The sequence below is a fragment of the Protopterus annectens genome, chromosome 14.part0, assembly GCF_019279795.1.
Source record: "Protopterus annectens isolate FY-2018-M chromosome 14.part0, PAN1.0, whole genome shotgun sequence".
Taxonomy (NCBI): Eukaryota; Metazoa; Chordata; order Ceratodontiformes; family Protopteridae; genus Protopterus; species Protopterus annectens.
The window spans coordinates 917,800,062-917,827,019 of record NC_056748.1 but is presented as its reverse complement, the minus strand read 5'-3'; the positions used below and the strand labels follow the sequence as shown (position 1 = coordinate 917,827,019).

At 33.6% G+C, this 26,958-nt stretch overlaps 1 protein-coding gene across 3 annotated transcripts in view; it reads left to right on the top strand.

The window, feature by feature from the left end:
• Positions 1-26,958, top strand: part of BLNK (B cell linker) — a 964,832-nt gene that overhangs the window by 60,583 nt on the left and 877,291 nt on the right. For all 3 annotated transcript variants that reach the window (XM_044056709.1, XM_044056708.1, XM_044056707.1), the window contains exon 2: positions 24,742-24,804. In XM_044056709.1, coding sequence (XP_043912644.1) covers positions 24,742-24,804 — 63 coding nt within the window. The remainder of the gene's footprint in view (positions 1-24,741; positions 24,805-26,958) is intronic.

Sequence of the window (26,958 nt, the reverse complement as noted above, 5' to 3'; positions counted from 1 at the left end):
TTCATGGACATTAAAGATCCTATAATTTTTTGATAAGAAAGTTCTCCTTCTTGCTGAGTATAGTAACTGCACCTTGATCATATTAAATTTTAAAATTTGAATTCAAGTCCAAAATTCCTCCCTTTTTTAAAGATCTTGATGCATAATCATTAACAAATCTTATTGAATTCCAACCTATTTTTATGGGTGAGTTTGCCCATTGTTGTGGAAAAGATATTAAGAAAACACACCAATATTATAAGAAACACAGATGTCATGTTTATGTCTAATGATCAATGACATTTTTATGTACATTTCTTAAACCATCCTTTAAGTTTATTACAGATTTCTTTTTGCAAAAAAGGAAGGATTATTTCAAAGCTATCCGGCTGTCAGATTGAAAATTCATAGTATTCTGAACCTTTGACTTTCTTATGGCCAGTTGTAACAGGTTGGCCTTATTACCCTAGATTTTCTGATTACAAAGATGTCAACTTAATTTTTTATTGGATAGTAATAATTTTTCTAAGACATGATTAAAGTGTTATTTGCTTTGCATCAGAAGTTCTTGTTCTAATAGTCCTTAGTCTTGGAACTTGAATTATATAAATAAAGAGCTGCAGGTGTTTCTGCTTATTATTGTATGATAGACCTATTACAAAATAACAGAGCTGAACTAACATAATTAAATACATATTTTAATGCATCATAACTAGAACTCTGATGATTGTCTGTGGATACAAAGGCGTTAGATTTGGCAGCACAGTCTTACATCTATATGTAGTGATCAAATATATAAAGGGTGAAGAGAACAAATAAGTTTTACATGTTTAGGCTGGCCATCTGGTTAAAAAAAGTCTCAACCATTAGGATGCTGGAACTTTTTGATATGCAAGATCTGCAAAAGGAATGTTTTTTTTTTTTTTTTTTTTTAACAGAGTTTAGGAACAACCGTGTTCAAGCTCAGTGGTGAAATGTGCTGGACTAGAAGTCTGACGTCATATTCAACAGCACATGGAAGTAATCAGGCAAGCAACAAGCAAAAGCCTGTGCAAAAGAGTTTGTCCTCCTGGGAATTCAGCATTATCAAAAACAAAATCTACATCTTGATGGTCACCAGTCCATTCGTTAGGATGCACAGTTATTCTACGAGTTGACAGCATTTGATATAGGAGATTTTATTCTGTCTTCATTCAGCTAAAGCAACTTTTTCCTGCACATGATGAAATGTTACTGACCACAGGGATTTAGGAAATATGGAATTAAATTTGCTGTAGCTGCCATAAGATGGACTATGTGAATGACAACTGCAACAGTTTTTGTTTTCTATTCATTATGGTCATGGCAGATTTCAGAGTTCAGCAAACACCTTTTCTACACTGGGACACTGCCACATTAGCAAATACAGGCCAAAATGACTTTTTATGTATAGACATGGATTGTATTACTATTTTTACTGATCAAGCTACACAGTTTTAAAACATATGCAGGATCTTGCAGCAGACTGTGGAGTTTGTCACTGTTCTGCCCTATCTGCTGAAGCTCACAAGAAATGAAGGCCTTAAACACACACAGGATCTTACAGCAAAGAGTAGAATGGTCACTTGTCACAATCAGTCTGTTGGCATTCCCAAGAAATGAAGATCAGAGTCCAAACATCATCAGCAACAAAGCTGAAGGGTCATAACACAGTTAAACGGCTCTTTCTCCTTTACAGTTGCAGACTCCATGCATGAAATAAAAATGCTGACAATAAATTCTCATGCTGGGAAAAATATTCCAATAGTTTTTTTTTCCTGCTGGCCCAATCCTGGTCTCTTCACTCTTGAGTGGGTCAAATCTGGAAATGTCCACATTTTCCGAAGTGAAGATGGGCAAAACTGCAAGGTAGAAACTTAAATTCTGGATTAGATTTTTTTTTCAGAAAATGTCATAAGGAATATAATGCATCCTTTAATTTTATCTGAAGTTGCCGATTATCTGTAGATATACTTAGGAAACATTTAAGCATAACTTTGGTGGATGTGTTGTTAATAAGGGCAGGAGACTAATTCAGTTATGTATGTTAATTCAGTCAATTTAGCTCCGATTTAAAACATTACACGAGTATTTTTTTTAAACTTGCCCATAATATTTTTCTGAGTAGCCTGTTCTTTCTCATATTAATGATACACTTGATGCTTTAGTAGCAAACCACATTTGTAAACAAGGCAACGTCTCATAGCTTGAACTTGCACTTCTGAGGATTCAGCTAAGATTCACTTCATGTGCGCTTTGCAGAACTTTCTCAAGGTTTCTGTCATGCTCGGCTTCTCCATTACCTCCTAATAAAATATTATCTACTATAATAGCACATGGATATCCAGAAAAAATTTGTTCCATGGTATACTGGAACACTTCACTGGCTGAATTTATCCCAAATGGCATTCTCAAAAATCTGTACCTGCCAAGAGGAGTACTGAAAGTGGTTAGCAATGAAGATTTTCTGTCACGCAAAACTTGCCAAATTGAACTCCTTGCATCCAAGACAGAAAAAAACAGTGGCATTTGGCATAACAGCAGCAAACTCTTTGAATGTTTGCATTGGATGATGAGGGGGCTTTTCAGTGCTTTGTTTAAATCTCATGGACCAATACTTATTCTGATATAATCTGAGCTTTTGTTATGAGCTACCAGCATGGAAGATACCCATTCAGTTGGTTCATCATCTGGACAAATCACACCTTTATGCACCATTTTATATAGCTCAGCTCTGACTCTGTTCTGCATAGCTACTGGAACTTTCTGGGCTGAATTCAGGGTCTAACTTCATGGACTACACAGCTAGGAGTTTGCCTAGTTTGTCTTCGAAAAGATCAATAAAGGTAGAGAAAATAGTCTGGGCAAAGTTAGAACAGCGGTCTTTCAAGCTTACATGGTGGACTTTCTTATTAAATGAAAGTAGTCCCATTTTCAAACTGTGTCTGAGGCCTCATAATGACTATACGTGCCTTTTGACCACATAAAATTGCAAGTCATAGCTGTTCCCAGCAGAGTAACATGAAAGCATTACTGAACCTACAGTTTCAATTTCTTCACCACCATAAGCAACAAGCTTCACACACTTGCCAAATCAAGCTTTTCACCAACACATACTCTACCAAATGTTTCTGCTGACATAACATTGCACTTTGAACCTGTGTCAACCTTGAGCTCTATGGGTCTTCCATTTATCAGAACAGTACAAAATACTTCATTCTTTGCCCATAATGTCTTAGCAACATCCAAGTATAGTACATCATCAGGCATACCTTCATCAAGAAAATTTATAACCTTTTCACAAAAACCTATTAAGTCTGATATACATGATCTGCCAGCTATGAATCCATGTAGATAAATATCATATGCTCTGACATCAGATACTTGCTAAGGAGTTTTATTTCCCATGTACATTTTTGAACATTTTAAATCAGTCTATTAACAACAATCATGATGGTTTACATAAAAGTGCTACTATAAAAAGATGGTTGTAGCAGATGGAAAATTAAAGATATGTGATGGATGTTTTGGCATTTTATCTTATTACTGTTCACAGATCTAAGTATGACTTAACTACATATAATATCATGCACATTGCTTTGCCTTTCTTTGTTAGACAGGGGTGCACATGTTCCTATATCATACCTCTATTACTGCTTAGTTTGGATACTAGAAATGAAAAGAGAGCAGTACACATTCATTATGCACCCTTTGTGTCTAGGCTTCTGAAACACTTTACTAGTAATACAGATTTTTTATACTTTGGTAACTTTACTATACAATAGTTTACATTAATGGTAACAATGTCAGACCCTTATTTTTTAATAGTGAAACTAATGCATTGCTGAATAATTGTACAAGTTAATTTCACATTATATAAACAAACGTTTTTATATGCAACTCAGTGTAGAATAATAAAATGACATGCAGTAGCATATAACAGCTATGATTTTGCAGTAGTTTGCTTACTTCATAAATGACTCTAAGCATAAAATTGTATACAAAAAATAACAAATTACTAAGCATGTAGGCTGTTTCTCACTTCTTTTGGTAAAGTTTACATAAAGGTTAACCTAGTAAGTTTTGTTTATAAGTCATAAAGGTATGTTCTGTTAAAATATTTGAAACAGATGATCTAAAACAATTTGATAGGAGATGTGAAACAATTTGATAGGAGATGTGAAACAATTTGATAGGAGATGTGGAACAATTTGATAGGAGATATGTTGTAGTCTTTTTGATATACTGTTGCCAATGAAACAAAAATTATTTGTTATAGCTCTCACTCAGACAATTATCTTTTATATTGAATTTTTACATATTTACTGAAGCAATATCTATTAGCATTTGTTACTGTTTATTAGGCAATTACTGCTTTTCCCCCCAAAAGCAAACTGTGTACATTAAACTTCATGCCATGACTGATGTTTTATACAGATTTAAGTATCATTAGTTTCCTTGCAGCAAACCTGTCGGGGTTTCAGCTTTACAAGTCTGAAATGTAAACATTTTCTGCAAAAATACATTATACACATTGTTAATGCAATTTAAAAGACAATATTGCTGAGTTATAAATATTATATAGGTGTCAATGAAACTGTATTCGGCAACAAGTGAGACATCAAATTTAAATGTATATTATTTTTAGTTTGCTTTACATTTTAGGCAAGGTCTTCATAAACTCTCAGAGAATAACGTCACTATCTATCAGAATTAGTGACAATAGGGTGACGCTTATTTTTATGTAGTTGTACAAATATCATTTACAAATTATTGCCCAACTATTTTGATATAATACAGCAATAATTCCATCCACAGAAAAACAACATTTTTAAGGCTCACTTTTTGCTTACCAATGAACATCACTGTACGATAACTTAAAATTTGAAATGTCTACTTATTTCTGCAAGGACAAGCTTCAGCACTTCTACTTTCACTCAACAAATAAGTTTTGTCCTCCTTTGCAAACAAATTAAATTACTCTTACTTCTTTAGAATCTATGAAGCCATTAAATTAATTAGAATCCAGTTTACTTAACTTGTCAGAAATCCCTAAGTGAACTTTCCCCAACCTATGGGAACAAACTAAAAGTGAATACTTTAATTGGGAAAACAGATGTGCCTGTCTCAGAGACATGGTTAGTACAGCTTATTAATTGCACTGCTTTAAAGTTGTTGTCTAAGATAAATGTCTCTTGGCTATGACTTACTTATTACAAGTTGAAGGTATAGTATTACTCTTTATATATTATAGTTTGTATATGTTATATATCAGTTTACAGTCTGTGATACGTATGACATTCAGAAAAACATTTTCTAACAGAGTAGGAATATAGTATGGAACTGCAGAACCATGAAATACAACCATTTGTTACTAAACTTTAGTAACATCTGTGCACTTTTATTACTACTAGTAATTATAAACCATATTTCATACACTGTACAGTTGCATTCTATACCCTCGCCATCTCTGCTGCCAGGAATAAAGATCTGAGTCAATGCATATTACGAATGAGGAAGCAATTGAGAATATGAAAGGAGACAGTAGGACAAACAAAAATATGTTGAGCTAGATTTACTGAACATTTTGAAATACTCATATATAATTTATAAAAATGCCAATTTTAACTTAGCTTTTATTATTTTTAGTAGATCTGTTTAGCATTAACATCTACTAATTTAGATAAGTATTTACTTTTTAAGGATAATGAACATAATACAGTTTCCCTCTCCGTCGTACTGTTATAAAATACCCTGCAGTTATTCAAGTACATATTTTAAGTATCACTGTCAGTAACTTTCAAATATTTTCCCTGATTGCTTTGTTTTATGGACTACAGTGATGGTACGGTACAAATCTTCATGAAGCAGTAGTGCCCGCATGGTTTGTCTTATCATATTCTCATGGAGGCTAATGAACACATACTGAAAACATTAGGAAACAAAAACAATAATTTAGATGTTTTACCATCATAAACATAGACTTTTACATTCAATAATATACACTGCTATGAAGAACAAGCATAGAGCAAAACTCTCTCTCTCTCTTTATATATACATACATACATATATATATATATATATATATATATATATATATATATATATATATAACATAAAAATGTAAGCCATTAAACAACCTAAAGGAATGATTATTTTATGTGCTGCACTGATCTTTTAGACTATAGTGTTTTACTTGCACACAAACTTGAAACCTAATTTTAAAATAAATCAATGGTAAGACATACTGGTATCCATTTTCAACATACAACACACATCCGTATCCCTGGACAGAGTAAAGCTTATTTATATTATATTTTTGTTTTTATAACTGTACTTTTCATATCTTATCAAAAATTAAAGATATCTGAATAACACTATTGGAACCATGACTTAATACATTTTCCTATTTAACTACCCATGTACATTTCTTAACCTAGCCATTAATCCAAACTCCAAGAAAAGTTTCCTGTAAACTCATTCAGACTTTGACATATACATAAAGTTATAGTACTTTTACACAAAAAAAGGGAACTGCCTCTCAGCCAGGACTTGTTCAGATATACTTATGCTTTTCAGCATTTAGGGAAAAAGGTAGACATTTTAAATTACAGATACAAATGCATTAATACCACAGATACATTTTTTTTCCAAAAACTCAACCATGACATTTAAACCTGATGCCACTTAAAACTCAAGAAATTTTAACATGCATACTGTACAAATCAAAATTCATTCTTCTCTGGCCAGAGTACAAGGAGGACATCCAGACTTCTATCTCTACAGTCTCATCATTTACACATTCAGTTGAACGCTGGCTGACTGAACCTACTAATTAAGCTCTTCTAGCATATATTTGGTACCTTTGACCTAGTCTTACCTAGCTTACTTTAAATATGAATTATCACCTGATTTTTTTCTTTTCCTTTTTGTATCTAGTTTTTGCTTATTTACATTTTTATCAGTCAGAGAGAAAGCATGACATTTACTTAGGAAGAGCAACTACACTATTCCAGTGCCAACAAAAGGACCCTCATCCACACTTTTTAAGAAAATTGTCCTTTTACCTTACTGATGGGTTCCTAATGGTATCTGCATCTTCTAAGTCCTGCTATGAGACATCAAGTACTATCATGGAAATTATAATATTAAGAAATACTCTAACATCATAAGAAAAGCAGAGGACATTTTTATTTCATTAATGACCAACAACATTTGTGAATGTTTGATCACATGATGTATTATGATTACTTAAGGTTGGAGATAACCATACCAAGCAGTTCTGAATAAGTATTTGCTAAAGACAAAGGCAATTGACAGCATTTGGTCTGTTTTTGCTGTCAATAAATTAGATTTGTGGTTTGGACTTTGGTTTGTGTGGTTCCTGGGCCTCTACCTTCACTATTTGTGGTTCTTGTTTCTTTTATTCTGAACATTTTTAACTACATTTCTTACACTATCCACTAAAATTAATTTTATCACACATTTTTTGCCTAAAAAGCATTATTTCAGAACTATAAAGCGGTCAGCTTTAAAGAACACTTAGCTAGCAGTCAGAACCCCAGGCCTTTTTATGGTTAGTTGCAATAGGCTAGGCTTACATTATCATAAGATTTTCTGATTTTTCTAAGAAATTGAGATTGTATTTCTTTTGATTTAAATGTTCATTATCTAATAGTAACTGGTCTTGTAGTATTATAAATAAAGATCTGATGTCCTTTATGTTATCTGAAGTAAACACACAGAAAAATAATATAACTACAGCCGTAATAAAGAATTCAGTCTGTAGTTGCAAAACTGCAAGCAATATTGACAACACAAAACAATATTTGATGACCTACCTGCAATTAATGCAAGCAATCATGGGATCTGAAAACACATTTCCGCTATACCATGCAGCTTTCAAAACCAGTTCATTGTCCATTAATGATAAAAAAATAATCATTGTAGAGTTAAGTGTAGCTGAAGGATTGTTGAAACTAGATTTCTTATTGCTCTGTGAGCTTTAAACCATACAATAATCCTTATAAGTTAAATATTTCTGAAATCCTTGTAGTTAAAAATGAGATTAAATCACTTCCATCAGTCTTTTAAGGCACTCTAAACATTCTTGCATTATTTCTTCTGTTTTTTTTTTAGTCTTCAATTTTGTTAAATAGTCAAGTATTTTGGTTAATAGATCTATACAGGGTTTCCTCCTCCTCCTCCACTCTTCCATCAATATCGTATAAAGCTTCATCATGACAAGAATTTGTATGTTTTACTTTTCAAGCATGAATTTTAGCATTTCTGTTTTAAACTATTGTCTTATAAGTTGTCCAACTTGTTTTAAAAATGAATGGCTTTCAAATTAAATTTCTTGAATTGCATTTAACTTTTAAGACGTTTTCCGCAAAAAGACTTTGAAGAACTCATTCACAAATAATTACTTGGATTTCATAGGAAAGTTGTTTTGACAACAGTATTTTTCTTTGAGTTTTATAGCTACATACTTAAGATAATCTTGTCAGAAATATTCACTTTTTAGTTATGTTTTTCTCTTGAGTTAAGCTTTGATTTATTCTGCAGGGATCACTACAAATGCTGCTACATGGCTACCATTTTAGATTATCCATTTCCCCATATCTTTTTGATAAGTTACCTCGCATGTCCTAGAACTTAATGTCTTATAAAACCTTACATCAAGCAACATTTCTTGAAAATCATACTACATTTTGAATCTGACAAAAATGATAAAAGTAACAAACTTCAGAAACAAATCAAGTTCCTCTTTCCCAAATAAAAATAAAATATTTTGGGCATCTTAGCCTTATATTGAATGTTCACATCCTAATGCGTCATGAGTAGAATAATCTAGCTGAGGACAAATAGCAGCCCCCGTAGCCATATCCTGAATCTGTTCAATGTAGTGGTTTTGGAACATAAAATAATTGTGATCAAGAATATCTACAAGCAGTTCATCTAAGAACCTAAATTTATTACAGGATATAGTAGAACACTGTTAAACCATCCATACCTGCTTGATTTAGAAATACAGTGAACTATGATTTAACATATATTGTTGCTAAAATGACCTTGGGTTCAATACTCATATTTTCAAGCTTATTATAAAAAAAATCAAAATAATCTGTTTATGTATATTTATTTATTTATTTATTGACATTTGTTCAATGTAGTGGCTTTGGAACACAATTAAATATGTGTATGACATAAGTTTCTACTTGCCTGATTTTGTTTTCAATAAAAAGTTGCAGTTGCCTTACAAGTTCAGACTTGTGCAACAATTATTAGCCTTGCCTGATTTTGTTTTCAATAAAAGGTTGCAGTTGGCTTACAAGTTCAGACTTGTGTAACAATTATTAGCCATAAAGTAGGATCTTCTATGATGGTATGAAACTTAGCAATACTATACATCTTACCTAGCCTAAGTTGTTTTACCATTAAACAGCTAAATACATTTTGAGTAATACCCCCTTCATTCAACTGCATATCACACCTGCAATATTCATTTTAACATTTTCTAAAAATTAATTGATAATATTTTTTAACCATTTAAGATGCTGAATAAATTATCACAAGTAATCTCCCTTTATCAGCCTTGGTCTATGACAGATCAGCATAACATTACTAAAATGAAAATTAATTAAACACAAATGGAAAACCGTTGAGCATTTAAAATGTGGAGTGCTAGCATTCAATAAAAATCATCAGATTTCTTCAGAATATTAAAAAAATGCTTCAGATCATGTTAAATACAATAAGTAAATCATATGATTACTACTTAAAGTGACATAATGAATAACAACTGTTAAAAATTGTTTAAATCATTGCTTCCTACAAGAGTATAGTCATCAGAAAAGTAGAGCTCACATGTGTTCTGTAAAAGTATGCTCATGGTTACAGGAAACTTTCTTATACTCCTGAAACAACTAATTCTAATTAGAAATTAATTTCTGAAGTCCTGGTAAAGGTACATATTTAAAGCTAAGGTAGCATCTGCATGCTGACCTGATTTGCTAACCATGACAGTGAAATAATGGTTAGCATGGGATGTGCAGCACTGGAGTTTAGTGTTTACAAAAAGTTATGAAAAAATAAGTCATGCTTATATGTTTACACTAATAATGCAACAAAGTGTATGATACTATTATGTTTGTAGTGATGTATTCAAGCAATGGTCATTAGTAAAAAAATGGCAGAACATGGTGGGTAATACAAAGACATTCTGAGATATAAATGTTCTTTTGATAAAGCATTTATGACTAATTGGCCAGATTTATTAATCCCTACACTAAGTATGCATTAAGTGTATATATGATCTGCATTCCTGAACATCCTTACCACATTTTCTGTGCATTCTAGTCACTCAAAGAACTAAGTGTACATATAGTCTACACTTTGTGGTAGCCTTTATGACCCCTCCCCCAATATTTAAGGTTGCAAGAAAATCAGTAGGAAAACTAAAATTAGGTGGAAGGAGGTGTGAATTCTGCTTGTGTTGTCTCTTCACTCAGAATGGTGTACACAGTGTACACTTAGTGTAGGTGTTTATGAATCCCAGTGATTTTTGTAATTACATTAACTTTATAAAAACTTTGTGACCTACAGGTGAACAGTGCCATGTTATGTAAAATATTAAAGCATACAATATTGCCACTGATACTTGCCATATAAACCAAATGGTTTTGTAAATTACCATGGTTTAGAAATATTGTGAAATTATTAATGTTCATAATTTGTATAGATTTATCAATATCACAAATTTTATGCTATCCTTTCCTGTCATACATCACTGGACAGTTTCTGAACAGATGAATAATTCCCTCACTGATGTATTGGATCTTATATAATTGCATAAATACAACTCTTTTGTTTCACCATAACACTAGCCATTTTTGTAAAATAAAATACATTTTTCTTTCAAAGATCTACAATATAAAATCAGCATCTACATTTAGATCTTTCATAGTAACAAAAGTATTTAGGTCGTTGTTTAAAAAACAATATATTTTACAGTTTTTGTAACTCGCACCATTTGTCAGATATTATAAATCTAATGAAGTTTAGTGCACATTCAGTAGACGCTTTCAGGAAGTAATTGGTTTTCTAACTTACAAAATCTCAGAAATAAAGGTGTTAATTCGCCTTCAGCTGATCTGGATGAAATGAGTTAAAATAGAGACACATTCAAAGTAAAGCTGCGTCATTTAAGGTAATTAAAATACCCTATCTAAAAACACAACTTTAAGAAACACTTCCTCTGGTCCAACAGGGAATGGTAAGTTTCACTCCTTGTTCTCCAACAACAAGGAATTGTATTCATTACCCCACAGTCTTGAGGAATACAATATATTACAGAAAACAAACATTATTGATATTTTCACAATAAACTGAGATTTTCTTAAGTTTATATTTAGTATTGTCATTTTTAATAACTTAGAGTGAGGGTAAATCCTTTGACTTATCGATCTTATCAATTTAGAAAAATTTGCAGGCTGAACAAATGGCATACACAATCCAGGTACTAATCCAAATGCCCATTATCACCATTAAATGTTAGTGGCATTATAATGTACTTGACATATCTGCAGATGTCTCATTTGAACATATCTTTTGTTCCTATACATTGGTATTGCTTCTCTAATACATACAGACATCTGTTTCAAATTATAGCCTCTTTTGCTAAAAAGAGGCAGAAGCTTTATCTCTATATCTAATCAAATCTTAACTGCTCAAAACAAACTTCCAGAACTTTACAATGACCTTCTTGACATTAAAAACTATTAAATCATATTTGTAAGAACCTTAACTATTTTAAAAGAATCAATATTCACAACTGGCTTGTAATCTACATTTGTTCAGATGAGGTATTAACTATCTTCTACTATATCGGAAGGACATATCCCCATTCAGACACTTCTATTTCAGTTCTGTACATTCTTGTACAAAATAGTTTTGTTACTTGTTAACCTAGAAAGCCAAACAACTTGGTTCCTGACCATATATTTTGACATATAATGAATGGAGACCACTAAAATGTAAGCAATTAAAAATGCTGGCTTTTAATAATGCTGGAAGTAATTTAATGTCTTATAACCTTGAACACTATGTCTACAAAAGTAACCTGCTTTTGTGTTAAAATACTAAGTTACAAAACAACTGCAATTCACATGAAAAAAAACTTTGTATTCAAACCTATTTCTACCCCAAATAGTCTATATATTGGATGCAAAAACTTCATTTTGTTGAATGATACCAAATTATATAAAAACACTGCTTCCATATAGTACTAAATTCATAAATATAGGGACTCAATACTGCCTTATCATAATACCAGCCAGATTCCAACAGTGAATGGCATAAAACATAAAAAGTTGTTCTTTAGCACACATTCAGTAGACAAATTCCTTTTTGTATTCATCAGATCTGATTGTTCCACTCTGTAGTCTTTCACATTGTCTAAAATCATCACCACATCATAAATGTGTTTAAAGACATTTCAATTGTAGCTAAATATCTTTGTACATTAATAACGGTCATCTCTTCATGTAACGTACTCAGAAAACAGAGTCATTCATGTGTCATGTAATTGATTGTAGATAGTAAAATACAGAAAAGTGTGCATCCCAAGATGTTATTGACCTTCACAATCCTAATATTATAATTTCTCACTGAACTCAATATAGATTATTTTGTTTACTTAAGTTATATAAATGTTTTTCTGTTTTATTTTTTAAAGGACAGCAATGGAATTCTATTATTAAATGCTCAACTTCTCTGTCTTTTATCGCTATTTACAGTCCTTACTATGAATAAACAACAATACAGCATTTAAAATATTTTAAACAGAGTATTTCTCTCCACTAAAACAGTACCTTACTGTACCTGTGGTGGTTTCACTTAAAAAAAAAAAAAAACAACTTTTATCTTGCCCTGGAAAAGCTTGCAGCAGTCTCTAATTCATTGATGTCATCAAGACCAATGAATATAGCTAATTTTCTGGCCAATTTCCTCCCCAAACTGACATCACCACAACCACCCTAAATAACAGCCCATGCTGTGATGTCACAGCTCCCTGGTCCTTCCCCTTCCCATACAGAAAGTAAAGGCTAGAACAAGGAAACAGTACATGAGTCAAGTCTCTTGCTGTGAACTGTCAATCACAGCAGGTAACAACTCAAATTAACCTTAACACTTTGACAGCTAGGGAAGTTATGAGTGAAGGGAGGATGGGAAATGAATCAAAGTAGTACAATTCAGGCTTCACAAAAGACTGCAATTTAGCCATTCTAAAAAGAAGCAGCAGTAAAAAGCACTTTGAAAGTCTGTTCCATGGCATTTGCACTGTTTGTGTTTTAATTAGTCATTGAACAGCATGAAATGTTACTTAAAACTAACTGACTGAAAAACAGCAGCGTATGCATGTAAAATCAATGCAGTGACAGGTGCTTTAGGAAGAAAGAGGCCTGTGTGATGTATTTTTTTTTTACAGACAAGTACTGCATTTTGGGATCCCTACAGGCAGACAATACAGTCAGGATCACTTCAAGATGTTAGACCCCATGTGGCGAGACTCAGAAATTACATATAAAAATATTTAAAAACCTGTAAATAGTCCCAGAGTAGTGTTTAAAATGTAGGAAACACCAAACCATGGTGAAATAAACATGTTTTTGAGTCTGTGGGTGCAGTTCTCCTCCTTTAAGATAGCACTGATGTCTGCTCCACAAAGCTTCTCAAAAGCAGCAATTACCAGCACTAAAAGTAGACTTTATACGCTATTTATTCTACATACACTTTGTTCTTGTTCATTATGATAACTGAAAATACATTTTAAATTTATCATTTTGGTATATGCCTTTAATTCTGTTAATGTTTCAGCAATATTCTCTCTTCTTGCTAGATTGAAAATTAACCCCTTAGAAAACAATTTAACATTTTCTTAATTTACATTTAATATACAAGGGGAATAATTAATTTTAAAATTACTGATCCTTAAGTTCATATTCATTATCTCCTGTAATTCTGTTGTACCCTATTGAATTTTGTAATACATTATCTTGCAATTCCCTGAAACACTTCTGGCTAGGTTCTGATCTTATTGTTCACATCCTGCTTCTAACATATTAATATTTTCTGGTTGTTGTTCTCGGGAGTTTCTCATTTGGTTTCTTTCTTTCTCTCTGTTGGTTTGGACTTTATCACATTCTTATCATTCGTTGTACACTTCTTATTTTGCCCATTGCTTTCTCTCCAACCTTGTTTTTTTTCATTTAGTCCTTTTAATAAGCCACTAACCCTAACCCATTGCAAATACCATTGGTCTCTAAGCATCTCCTCTGAATGCTTGTTTGCTGCCCTTCTCTCACTATACCTGTATCGAACATTTCCTGCCTCCCCACATGCTGTTTCCTTATAATTTTACTTTAGGGTTAAGCTGCAGTATTGTGGGGAGCTGTGATCTCAGTCTTCACCTCATTAATGTTATTGGGTTGTACACCCTAGTGTTTCCACAACTATCTTCACCCCCATACTATCTTTCCTTTCTTGCACAGCTCCACATGTATACTTCTCACTTGCTTAATCTATTACCAAGTCTGCATAGGTCACTTATTACCCCCGTCTTGCCATCCTAAGGCAATCACCCCTGAGGTTTGGTATGTTTGCTTTTCTGCACTCCCTTAGTCAGTATGTTTCTTTCCATTCTGAAGATATATGCCATCTTACGAATGTTCCAAGATAGTGAGCACCTCCCACATCCTTACTCACTTTACCTCAAATATACTTTTGGCTACAAAACCATTCAAAAGTCTACATGAGAAATTAATTACTGCATTTCCTTGTTCTGCATAGCAGATTCAAAGTACAGTATGCATGCAAAGCACTGCTCCTCCCCTTCTTTCTACTTTTTTTTTTTTTTTTAATTCCTGTTTTTAGGCTTTACACATTGTGTTTTATACTGTCTTAGAATATATCAGTTTCACCTTTCCTGCATTGTTGATGGTAATGTATTGAATCCATGAATCCCTGATAGCTGAAGGATTCATAATTTGCTCCAGATATACAAATTTTAATCTAGACAACTCTTTTAGAATGTTGACAAAAATATTTAAATATACTGTATTACAAAAGTTGTAAACAATTGTTGAGACAACTGCAGCTAAAGTTTTTGTAACTTGCTGTTCATTCCTAGATCATCACTTGGTAAATGTACGTAACCAATACACACAATGTCTACCTTAATTATACATTTATGTTCATAAGTTGTGAATAGGTGTTGAGGTCTGGAGGCTGTCAGGGAACACAAATAACTAGCCGTTAAGGAGGAAAAAATTATATATACATCCAGTTATCCAAGTTTTATTTTCTTAAAAACACATAGCAATTCAGATTTATGTATACATGGGAGAGCTTACTTTACAGTGTTGATATTAGTGGTTATAAAAAAGGCTCCTAACTTTAGTTTTATTTAACTAATTTATATCAAAGATTGTGTCTGTGTGCTAAAGTACTAGTATACTCCTCCAACCCTAAAAATGATTATAATTCTTTACCACTTAGTGTTTATAGTACCTGTATTGCAATGTAAACAACTAAAGTTCTTACATCTGTCCATTTAAAAAGTATTTTTGTTCACAGATTTCTACTGAACAGATTCTAAACTCATGTTTACCTAGACCGTACTCACAAAAATAATTATATTCGGTTTTAATTTAGTGCATGTCTTAGAGATCCATCATGCATTGTTCAACCCTTGTAATAATGTGATTAAGCACAATACTGGTCTCATGGTTCTGTTATGCACTATGCCTGCATGCATACCAAAGGAAAACTTAAATGTAAGTGATAGCAACACCAAAGACATCAAAATAGTAAACTTCAGACAGTTCTTTTGAATTTAGGTAAAGAAACTGGGGTATGCATAGCTTGCCTGAAATGCAGCACTTTGCAATTATTGGTACTAAAATACAAACCACAGTTGCTACCTCAGCTTGATATTTTAGCTAGATACAAGTTGATTGCATCAATATCAGTTTTATTGGTTATTGGAAAGCCAATTTTGGAGTCATTAGTCCATTTACTGAGCCAAAGATGAACACTCATAGGAAGTGAAGCAAACAATACATTGAATAAGTAAGGTTTAAGCGCCAACCATGGTCATACTCCTCTTGATGCAGGTGTAAAGTTATGTAATACTCCTTGTACATTTACTGCCGTTACTTAACCAATTCACTGCTCAGTTCATTATAAAGAAATAAGAGTCCTTTCAAAAAGTCTCATATATTGTGGCTTGCGTTATCAAGTCAGATGTTAGCAACAGATCTAATATCAATATAATCATTTCATAAGATTCTATCAGGTTGGTAACTAGATCATCCCTTAATATAACCATGCTTCTGGTATTCTTGCATCAAGAGCTGCATTATATATTCAAAGAAAAACTTACTCCAAATGAGAGTCTATTTGGTCTGTAATTCTTGAGCTTGGCTATCTGCTTTATGTATTGGAGCGATGTAATGTGTGAAAATGTTCCATGATTTTGGAGCAGTTCCTAAAAGACCACTTAAAATAGTTAACAAAATCAGGGTTATTTCAAACAATGTTAAGGTTCATTACCTTAACCCTTAGACAATGTTTATTGACCTTTAGTGACCTCACAATAGTCTTGTTTTCATTGAACAGAAAATATTTCCCTTCTCTGGGAATAAGGGAAAACAAAGATTTCAACATTTGTGTTGTTACCTTTTAGGAAGTAAGAGATTGCAAACTCTGTTTTTATATCTGTTATGATCAAGTCATTGACCCACAGAGTTTGTCATATGTGCAGACTTAGTTAGATTACTAATCTTTATAGTATTATTTTTGTTGCTGGGATTAAAAGCAAGTTTAACTTCATAGTTAGCATTTTCATTTTATTGTAATCCTAAATTCCCTTGCAATTCTATTTTTTTTATTTCTGTTAAGAAACATTTTATAATATTTAAACATTCTATGCCTCTTTTTTGAGTAATCTATTGAATGATGACTGCCATCAGAATGGGAGCTCAGTAACTGAAGATGCAGTTGCTGTTTCTTCAACACTCTTTATGAGTAAATGTTCAAAATCTAAAACTAACTTCAGTTTCTTTTTTCTGTACTAAACTTTGATTGGTCCAAATTACACAAACATTACATAAGCACACATTAAATCAGGCCAATACCTAACTATGGAACAGGTTCAAATACAACATCAAAGGTAATGTCATTATGATCTGAAGAAACCAGGGGTTCACAGATTAGGACATTTTTATTGTACTTTTTGTCAGTTGTGACCTAGTCTAGTAAATTATTCCCTCCAGATGTGCCAGTACTTAACTGATGGAGGATGTGGAATGAAGGAATGTAAATAAATTCATTAGAATAGTTTGCATCAGTGCAAAGATTATTCAAGTCGATCAGTGGATAATTAAATTCCACCACCAATAGTACGTTATTAACATCACAGCTATTATCTACATTTAATAAGTGGAGGCAGTGTGCTTCTGAGTCCATATCAAATAACATGTAGCTCAATATTAAATGTAAATTACCATTCTTTATCATACCACATATTTCAACTGCTCAATATACTGTTTAATTGTTCATCTTAAGCAAGTAGGAATGGAGAGTTTTGTTTATCAGGAATTAGTCCACTGCCTGTTGCGTTTTCTCTGAGATGTCAAACTTTACAAACCCAGGGAAACATAAATCTCTTAAATTGCAAGATTTAACAATGACAATTTGATATGGCCCACTTGCATCAAACTGAACAGTTTTTTATTCACATTATACAAAGTTGAAAGGAGCTGTTTTTCCTATATATCCTATAAAAACATGATGCATTTGGTAATTTTCCCAGACAACCATATTCAGTGATTTAAATGGAAGTCATCCCTGGCATACACTGGAGTATAATGGCAAACACAGGAGTATCATGGACACAGTCCTCCCAGTAACTGATAAGGCAAACATTCTGAACAGTATATAACATTTTCATACATGTATTCAAATGGGTCTACTTCATTGGATCGAAAGACCATTTGATCAAAACACACATTATCGAAAGTTCATTTGATCGAAAACCAGCATTCAAGGCATAAAACTGGGATGTGTCCCCCTCCCCAATGTTGTGCAACCCTGGAGTTGTTATATATAGTTAGGGGGGTGGGGGGGTGAAGGTCCCCACCCAGTTTCCTTTAAAAGGAGACAATAAAACAAAAAGTACAGATCTTAAACAAAAATATATAGTTGGGGGAGTGTGGGGGGCACAACCCCCACCCCCACCCAGTTTCCTTTAAAAGGAGACAGTAAAACAAAAAGTACAGATCTTAAATGAAAATTGGTGGGATCTTCACCCCACCACACCCCCCAATGTGGGGGCTACCAACTCCAGGGTCGCATGACATTTGGGAGGGGGACAACTCCCTGTTATTTACCTTGAATACTGGTTTTCGATTAAATGAACTTTCGGTCAAATGGGTTTCGATCAAATGGTCTTTAGATAAAATGAAGTAGACCGATTCAAATGATGTGTTTTTGCAAAGGAATAATCATTCCAACAGGGCAGCAATGATTTCACTTAGAACTAACTTTGCTTTAGCTGCAGTGACAATCTCCAAGTTGCCCAAGTGTTTTGCTTTCAAGTAAACAAAGCATTTCTTATAGTTTTCTATTTGAACATAAAAATGACAATCTTTGTCCTAAAATTAACATAAACATGGTATGCTTATGTATTCAAATCAAAAGAATTCTTGATAAGAATATCTAATTTGTAAGTCTGAAAAATAATCTGCTTTTTTAGGATTCACTGCAGAAAATAAAACTTTTACATTTATTATTTAATCAAAATAGCAGAGGAAAACAATGGATAATATGATCAATACCAAACAGTTTTCGGCAAATAATCCCAAAAAGTCTGGAAAATTATGTATTATTACAACAAAGCAAACATACTTTGCAGTGCAGAAAATGTTAATGAAAGTTTAAATGAAAAAAAAAATAAATAAATAAGCATACAAAGTCATGTGTAATGTATGTGATTATAAATGGGCTAACTTCACAGTACTTTGCAGCAGTACATAGGTCAATTCTACACATTTTTATTTATTTTTTTTTGGGGGGGGGGCATTTGTTTACCAGAAAGGTTTGACTTGCATAATATCCCATTTTCCTCAGCGGCCTATGGAAAAGCTCCACATTAACATAATACAGCTACAGTTAAACAAAGTTACTACAAAACCTAATACAAAAGAAAAATCTATTAACCCATGTTTAGTATTCACAACTTCAGTTCATAGTGTGTGAACTTATGTATACATAGAGCAAATATTTTGACAGATAGAATGCAGTGAAAAAACATTAACATAGTTAAAGAACTTAAAAGTTGCAGTTCAGAGAGATACCATTAAACACACTGAGTACACTCTTTCGAGCAGACTAAACAACATAGTCTAGGCAGAAATGATATTCGTCTTTTATCTAAGAAATAGATGGACTATGTTCAGAGACAATAAGTTATTTAAGAAGTACGCTAAGCCTGGGGTTGTTCCAGGGCAGAGTCATGTCTTATATAAGTAGTCTTTTAATAGATGGTTGGAGAGGTCAGAGGTAGATCTAATTTGCAGAGTGATACATTTCATAGTGAGAATATGAGTAGAAACTTTGGCCAGAGGATTTGTGGGGTTTACATATGCTGAAATGATGATGTTAATTAGACTGTAGTAGTCTATTAGAGTAGCAGACATGGAGACTAGGATTAAAAACAGGGTAGTCATTGACTTTGTGAATAATGTTGCGAGTGGAGATAAGATGCATGTAATCTAAGTGGTGAGGCAGTTTGAGCCAATTCAATACCTTAAGGGCAATACAGTGGAGGATGTGGTATTGTTTGTTGGGGGCAAATTTTGCAACCTTATTAAAGCATGACTGCAGCTTATTTTTAACTGCAGCCTGAAGGTTGGTTAGGTGGGTGCACCATGTAAGAGAGATGGGAGAAGATAGCAAGAGTGGCTTTGGTTGTTTTGCTGAGGAGTTTTAATGCAGAGTATTCATAATGTTTTGTGCCTTTTTAGCTTACTTTGAACATGCAGATCAAATTTAACTATCATAAATAACCACTCTAAGAAATTTTGTATGGGAGAATACTTCATTTTTGCTTTGTGAGAAGATTTTGAAGTATGCTTCATCAAGCAAATGGAGAAAAAAATAGTAGTAATTGTGGGTTGAAGATTAGAAAACAAGGTCTTCATTTAAAGGATTAGATACTTGACCCACTGCAAAGTCAGTACATTCAAGATGGAAGCAAATTCAAGGTTGTCAGGGCTGTGAGGAAGAATGATGTCAAAGAAACTGATGCCAGTAATGCTTTATTGTACAGAGCACCTCTATGCAGAAAATGAAAAACAAATTACCATATCTTGATGTTCTATACAACAACAATGTTCAAGATTTGTGCAAAGCATTTTTTTTATTTGCTCTTTGTGAAAATGGCATGGTATGTGATAATGTGAGGTATTACCAGCTGTGCCAGGAGAAGTAGGGCAGTGGATGCACAACATATGCTAGCATGGCTAGCTGGAATTTTGTAAAGAATTATATGTCATTTGTATATAAAACTAATTTGTACAGACACTTGTGTTGAAAAATGTATTTGTAAAGCTGATTGTGTAAAAAATGTACCAACAGGGTGCCTTGCTGGACTGAAAAAGAAATATATACGCATTATTGTAACTGTTTAAATTTATATGTTTTAACAGAGGATACTGGAAGAGAAGAGGTTAATATCAAACTCTGAAAATAGTTTGAAATTAAATTACCGGTCTTAGGCAATAAACATTTTATCTTACAGTTCTCAATACAGCCAGAGTCAAACAGTCTGTACTAGGAAGCTTCCTGCATTGTCTTTGGGGTGAACTAATTGCTACACTGGAAGGATGGATGTTTGAAATTGTTTTATGACTTCCAGGAGCTGCAGCAGATCCTAGCAAGGCTCTCTGTGTATGTATTATTGACACATATGTGCTACATTCTGACAGCTTCTAGCCGGGGGGCATGGGAACTTGAAGTCAGATGACCAGATGTATGTGATGTCATTCTGTAATCCATCACTAAAAATTATATTTTAATACTAGGTGAGACTGAAGTTTCATGGCAGTCTGTTTTTGTAACCTGACAAGGAAGGACCCCTCACCCACTTCATCTTGCCTTGCTCTAATAAGGAACCAGGGAATAATAATTGTTTAGGTCAGTCAGGAAAATATAGTAAGATTAGTTAAGTATTGTTTTTCTGTAACTGTGTGAACCTGTCCACCTGTGTTATTTTTAATATTTCCTGTGACTGAAACACTGGTGTTTGCTGTAAATAGATATTTAGTATTTTCATGTTCTTTTATAACATGTTATTAAATATATGTAAACTTTGCATTGTGGCTGGTCCTTTAGAGAATATTTTAACCTTTGAGAGTACTCGTATCTATTTGGTGACTCTGTGGCCACTCCTGAAAGCCTTACTGCATTGGTCAGAACACTACCATTTGAATTAATATTAATTTCACTTAGTATAATTGGGTACCCTTGTAAGAGCCTTAGAGTACCTGGCTTTGGAGAGTCTGGTGGTGGTGTAACTACCTTATAGTCTGGGCAGAAAGGGCCATAGCTAGTAAATCTGTGCCAGCCTTTCCCATGTGTGTGTGTATGTGTGTGTATATGTGTGTGTGTGTGTGGGTGTGTGTGTGTGTGTGTGTGTGTGTGTGTGTGTGTGTGTGTGTGTGTGTGTGTGTGTGTGTGTGTGTGTGTAAAAATCAAATCTCAAAGAGTGCGATGTGTGTCAGGGTCACAAAGCACTGGCTTCACAGACAGAGTGGTGGAGAACTCACTGAGGTCTCAGCTCTATAGCTGTGCTAGTGGGGGATTCTTACTGGGGACATGGAGGGAGATAAAGAAACCCAGACTTCAGACTCCAGAATGAGTGTGTTCCCTGTCTCTCAACTAATTACATCTGAGTGATGCCTCCAGGTACACCTGCAGTTACCTCCTACTGATGCCTCTAGGTGTCAAATATTTCTAGTTCATATTTGCATTAATAATTCCAAAACCATGCTACGTACAATGTTTTAACTGCATTAATAATTGACCTCCTTCTAGTGCAGGTAAAGCGATATTAACTGTGGTTTTTATTATATTAATTTATATAGATGTCATTTTCACATTTCTCCAAATATCTCAACAACCAAGTAGCACAGACAAAACTGCTCAGCCTCACATGAATGCTTTCAGCTAGATGAATAAAATGTTCCTGACAGTATGTGTGTAACTTGAGTGGTTGCTGAGATATTGTAATTGGTTTACAAAATATAACAAACGTAATAGTTATTGTGTTTACTGTAACTTATAAAATTCAGTTTAAGACCTAGGACCTAATGAATGCTGCCACAATAAAAATAGTTTGTGCTGAAGAGTTTGCCATTTATACTTCCTTCATATCCCCTATGGTTCCAGAGATATGACCATTTGTTTGAAATAAGAGGAGATAATTTGATTTTGTAAAAAGGGTTAGGCTCTGCCCATTGGAAGTTACAGTGCAAACTTCCTGAGCTCCATTGGAGTGAATGAGTTAATGGAAATTGTGCTTGATGCAGAGAGCTGCATCTGGTAATACTGGGTGTATCCATTTTTGGTTTCAAGTGAATGTCCCTTTTCAGTGCCAGTGGGGAGGATTCAGGCTCCTTGATTACTCTGCTCAGAGTGAGGACATCACAAGGTAATTATACCAATATAAATTTGCTTTTCTCCTGAGTTGTCATGCCATTTCTACATTTCCTTCAGTCTCTGATAGTACTGTGCCTTTTTTATTATCTTTGAAGACAGTGTCGGCATTTTTTTTCAGTACCTTCCTTTGAAGTTGATTACTTGTTTACTGTTAATTGAACTTTATTAGATAACGACAAAAGTTTGGAAACCATTAAACTGTGAAGTAGTAATTTAAGAAGATAATACTACAAACAGTATCCAGCCATATTTTAACAAATTTACTACATAGTAAGATAGAGTAAGAATTTATATATAACCAGCATATTAAGCATCTAATATATTGATACAAAAACATGACAGAGTAAGGTTATTAACTAGCACAAATGCTAGGCTGACCATCTTTACACAAGCCCCAAACAATGTAAAGTTTCATTCCCAAATTATATATACTGTAGCATCACATTCCTTAAGGAATCGTATAACCTACAAAGGCATATGCAAGCCCATTAGCCAATGTTATTATTGATATTGTTAATGTAAAACAAGCTCAACCACCCTGAGCACCATTCTTCAGAAGTTTATCTTGAAGAGACCAGGAGGGTGACATTTAGTTAAACCTTCTTAAACTGTCTTTATATGGTATTTTCCTGGTTTTAAACAAGAAACAATAGCCAAACCACTTTTGTCACTAAATGTGTTAAATGCAAGCATCCTACAACTTCTCACTTGAAAATGTAGATGGTAAGTAGAAACACAAGCACTACAGCAGGAAAGTTATCTGTAAATAATTCCAATGGCAGATCTTCTGCATTGGGTCAAATGATATTAAATGAAACAACAAATTCCACAAATAAATCACACAATATTTCACCCAGAGCTAAAATAATGAGCATTGAAATGCTAGGCTTTTGTAGGAAGAAAACAGTGGGGAAAATACTGGAATTAAGTTTTTATGTAAAACTTTAGGGGGGTCAAAACTAATATTTGGATGCTACTGTCCTTTAAAGATGATACTCTGATAGCAGTTACTGTTCTTATTTTTTAATGGGCGATGCTAGGGTAGATTCGTTTGTGTCAATCAGAATGATTTTGTAAAGTCATGAAAGTATTAGCTGACAGCAGAGGCCGATTATCACATGGACTTTTCAGGAAGCAGGGAGCATATCTAGAGATGCTTGTCTATTTTGGAACTTTCTGGCAATTTGGTGTGCATGAAGAAACTGGTTATCATGAGCAGCAGTCACATCTCTATAGTGTCATTAGAATGATCACTAAACCTGGTAAGGAATAAGTGGCATGCCTCGCTTATCAAAACTGGGGGACTGTGGACAGACCTATCAACTGTACCTATTTTGGAGGTACATATTTTCAGGCCTGATTTATACCAGATGATTTTCTGAAACACCTCACCATCACATATGATTCAGAAGCAGTGTAGCCCACCGGAAAAGAGCATATATAACCACCATGGTGGGAGCACCAATAATTTAAATAAAGAGTAGCCACATGCAACACTTTAATTTTTGAGAAGGACAAATAAATTACTTTGCGAGGTAGATAGTACAATACATTTCATTAAAATCCAGAGACTGTACACTGTGTCTTTAATAATATGCTTATATTTTTGTGTAATTATGGTCAGTCTTATTTTTAAATTTTTTTATGTCTGTGTAGTATCTGCAGTCTTTCAGGAAAATGGGAAGAATTGTGTTCTATTTGGTACATGCTTATTAGGTGTCTGGACTTCTGTCTGGATTTACTTTTTTCCCGGATCCTTTGTACTCATTTTTGATGCCTGCAGATTGAAAGATGTGACTCTGAAGAAGTGATGTATAGCTCATACTCTGTACAGAATATCCCGCAATGGAAATACTATGATATACGCCACAGTATTCTGTTACAGTAATATATTAATTATTAACATGACAACCAGCAAACAGATTCATCAAGTAATATTTTTTTCTTACTTTTTTATAGAATGGATTAAATGACTGTGCTGCAGTGGCAATTAAATATAAAATTCATGGTGCTGATTTTTTGGTAAGTTAAATCTGTCTTCTTTAATAATAGAGATTGTTGATGCTTGGTGCATTGATCGTACAGTTTTCCCAAAAGGTAGTCATTAATAAAACTAATAAAACTGCTAACATACAGCATTAACAGTTTTCAAAGAAGCTGACATGACTAACACACGTGTAATACTCTAAACAAGGCATTCGGCAATACTCAAGTTTATCAGAGTTTTTAATTCTCTCTCTGATGCCTGCCAGCACATTTTAGTGGTAAAACACAAAGTTTTGGAATTCAGTGACAGACTTGCTCATAAATAAAACTTTCCATCTTTCAGAGAAATGTTTGTTGCCATTTGTTTGAGATCTGTGTGTGTATCTTTTTGAGTATCCATTGAATCATTGAATAAGCTCATGAATGCAAAAATATATTGTGAAAACCTAAATTATATGCCAGAAGACAACTATTACCCACAGACATCTCTAGGCTTCAAGTTTGTGATTGTGTTACAAAAGAACGCAAGTTATCCCGCCCCCAGAAAAAAAGACTGAAATACATACTTCTGACATAATGTCTGAAAGGTTTCGGCTAATGCTCCAAAAAGCACTTAGAAGTGCTATATCATTCATGTTTTTTTTTTTGTTTGTTTTTTTTTTTTTTTTTGTAGGATAAGAGTATATTGCATTGCATCAGCAGAAAGAGCATATAAGCTAACAGGTTTATCTGACTGGGTAAGGCATAGGTCTAAAAAAAAAATCTCCTTGCGTGTTTTTCCCCATTTAATGTCCACATTGTCAGTATATAAAATTCTAACTAGTCTATGAGTAATAATCTCCATGAGACCAAGTCTTGCCATTGCAGGCTGACTAATTTCATTTATCTAATAGAATGTCAGTCAGTTTTATGGCAATCCAAGTCAGGCTACTGGCCTATAATTTCTTGGAATGCTTCTGTTTTTTACCATAAAGAGAGGCACTACATAATACGTCCACGTAGTTTTGAGTCTTACCTTAAACAGGGGCACTATGTAATCTATCCACCAAAAATTAAGGATTATTCTTATGAACTGAAAAAAATGTCTGCAATGGCATTCTTTCATATACAGTAGAGCAATGTGATACCCTTTGCTTCATGTTAGTCTTTCTGAGATTCCAGTCCTTCTACAAGATTTAATTAAAACTTTAGCTGCTGAGCAGGTACCTGAGGACACAGATGATTCTCTGGTAGTAGACTTCACACTCAGTGTGATGCTCCACCTCAGTTTTCCACTTTCTTTCTTTTAAAGCAAAGTTTTTTTTTTGTAACTTGTTTTATAAAGTTAATAAAGAAAATTAATTTGTTATGAATTCCCTTACTTGTTTTCTCATTTTTATGTTTTTTAATGATTGGGACGACTGCAGTTTCATAGTCACTTGATTATCTAAATATCATGCTGTCATGAAGCATTTCAACTAGTCAGGTAGTTTTAACCAAGTCCTTTTCAAAATCAGCAAGTATTACTAACAGTTCAAATAACAAATGAAAAAAAAAAAAAAAGTGAGCAATTGGGTTCAGTGTGAAATTTTTTGGTAAAGGTGCTCAGCTTACCATCTACCTGAGAGATACAGAAAGGATCTCTAGAATATTTTCACACAGTTAATTATAATTTACCAATACAAATAAAATGTTCACTTCAAAAAGCATTTCCTTTTCAACTCTCTATTCAACCCCTCAGGTCCAGTGCAGCTATTCTATATAAAACTGGATTACAGGTGACCTTGATAGAATCTAAACCTCCACTAACTAGTAATGCAGAAGTTCTTATTTCCAAGATTCAACTCAACAAATGTAAATCCATTTATATCATCTATATCTACCTTCCCCCAGGCAATAATATCAGCACCTTACAGGCCATCCTAAGTTGGTTGTCCACCATCTACCCACAAGAAACCATAGTACTCGGTGACTTTAATATAAACTGGAGGTGCTGTACATCTGAGCAGCCTTCTTGCCCACATCAGCCTACATGGTTTTACTCAAACCATTGCATCTCCCACTAGATCCAATACACTTAACAATGACAGCACCCTTGACTGGATTCTTACAAATAGTCATCATCAATCCTACAAAGTAGGGACCCTCCCTGAAGATCTAAGCGACCACTCACCTTCTTAATCAGGTATAAGAGTGACATCCCAAACCCAG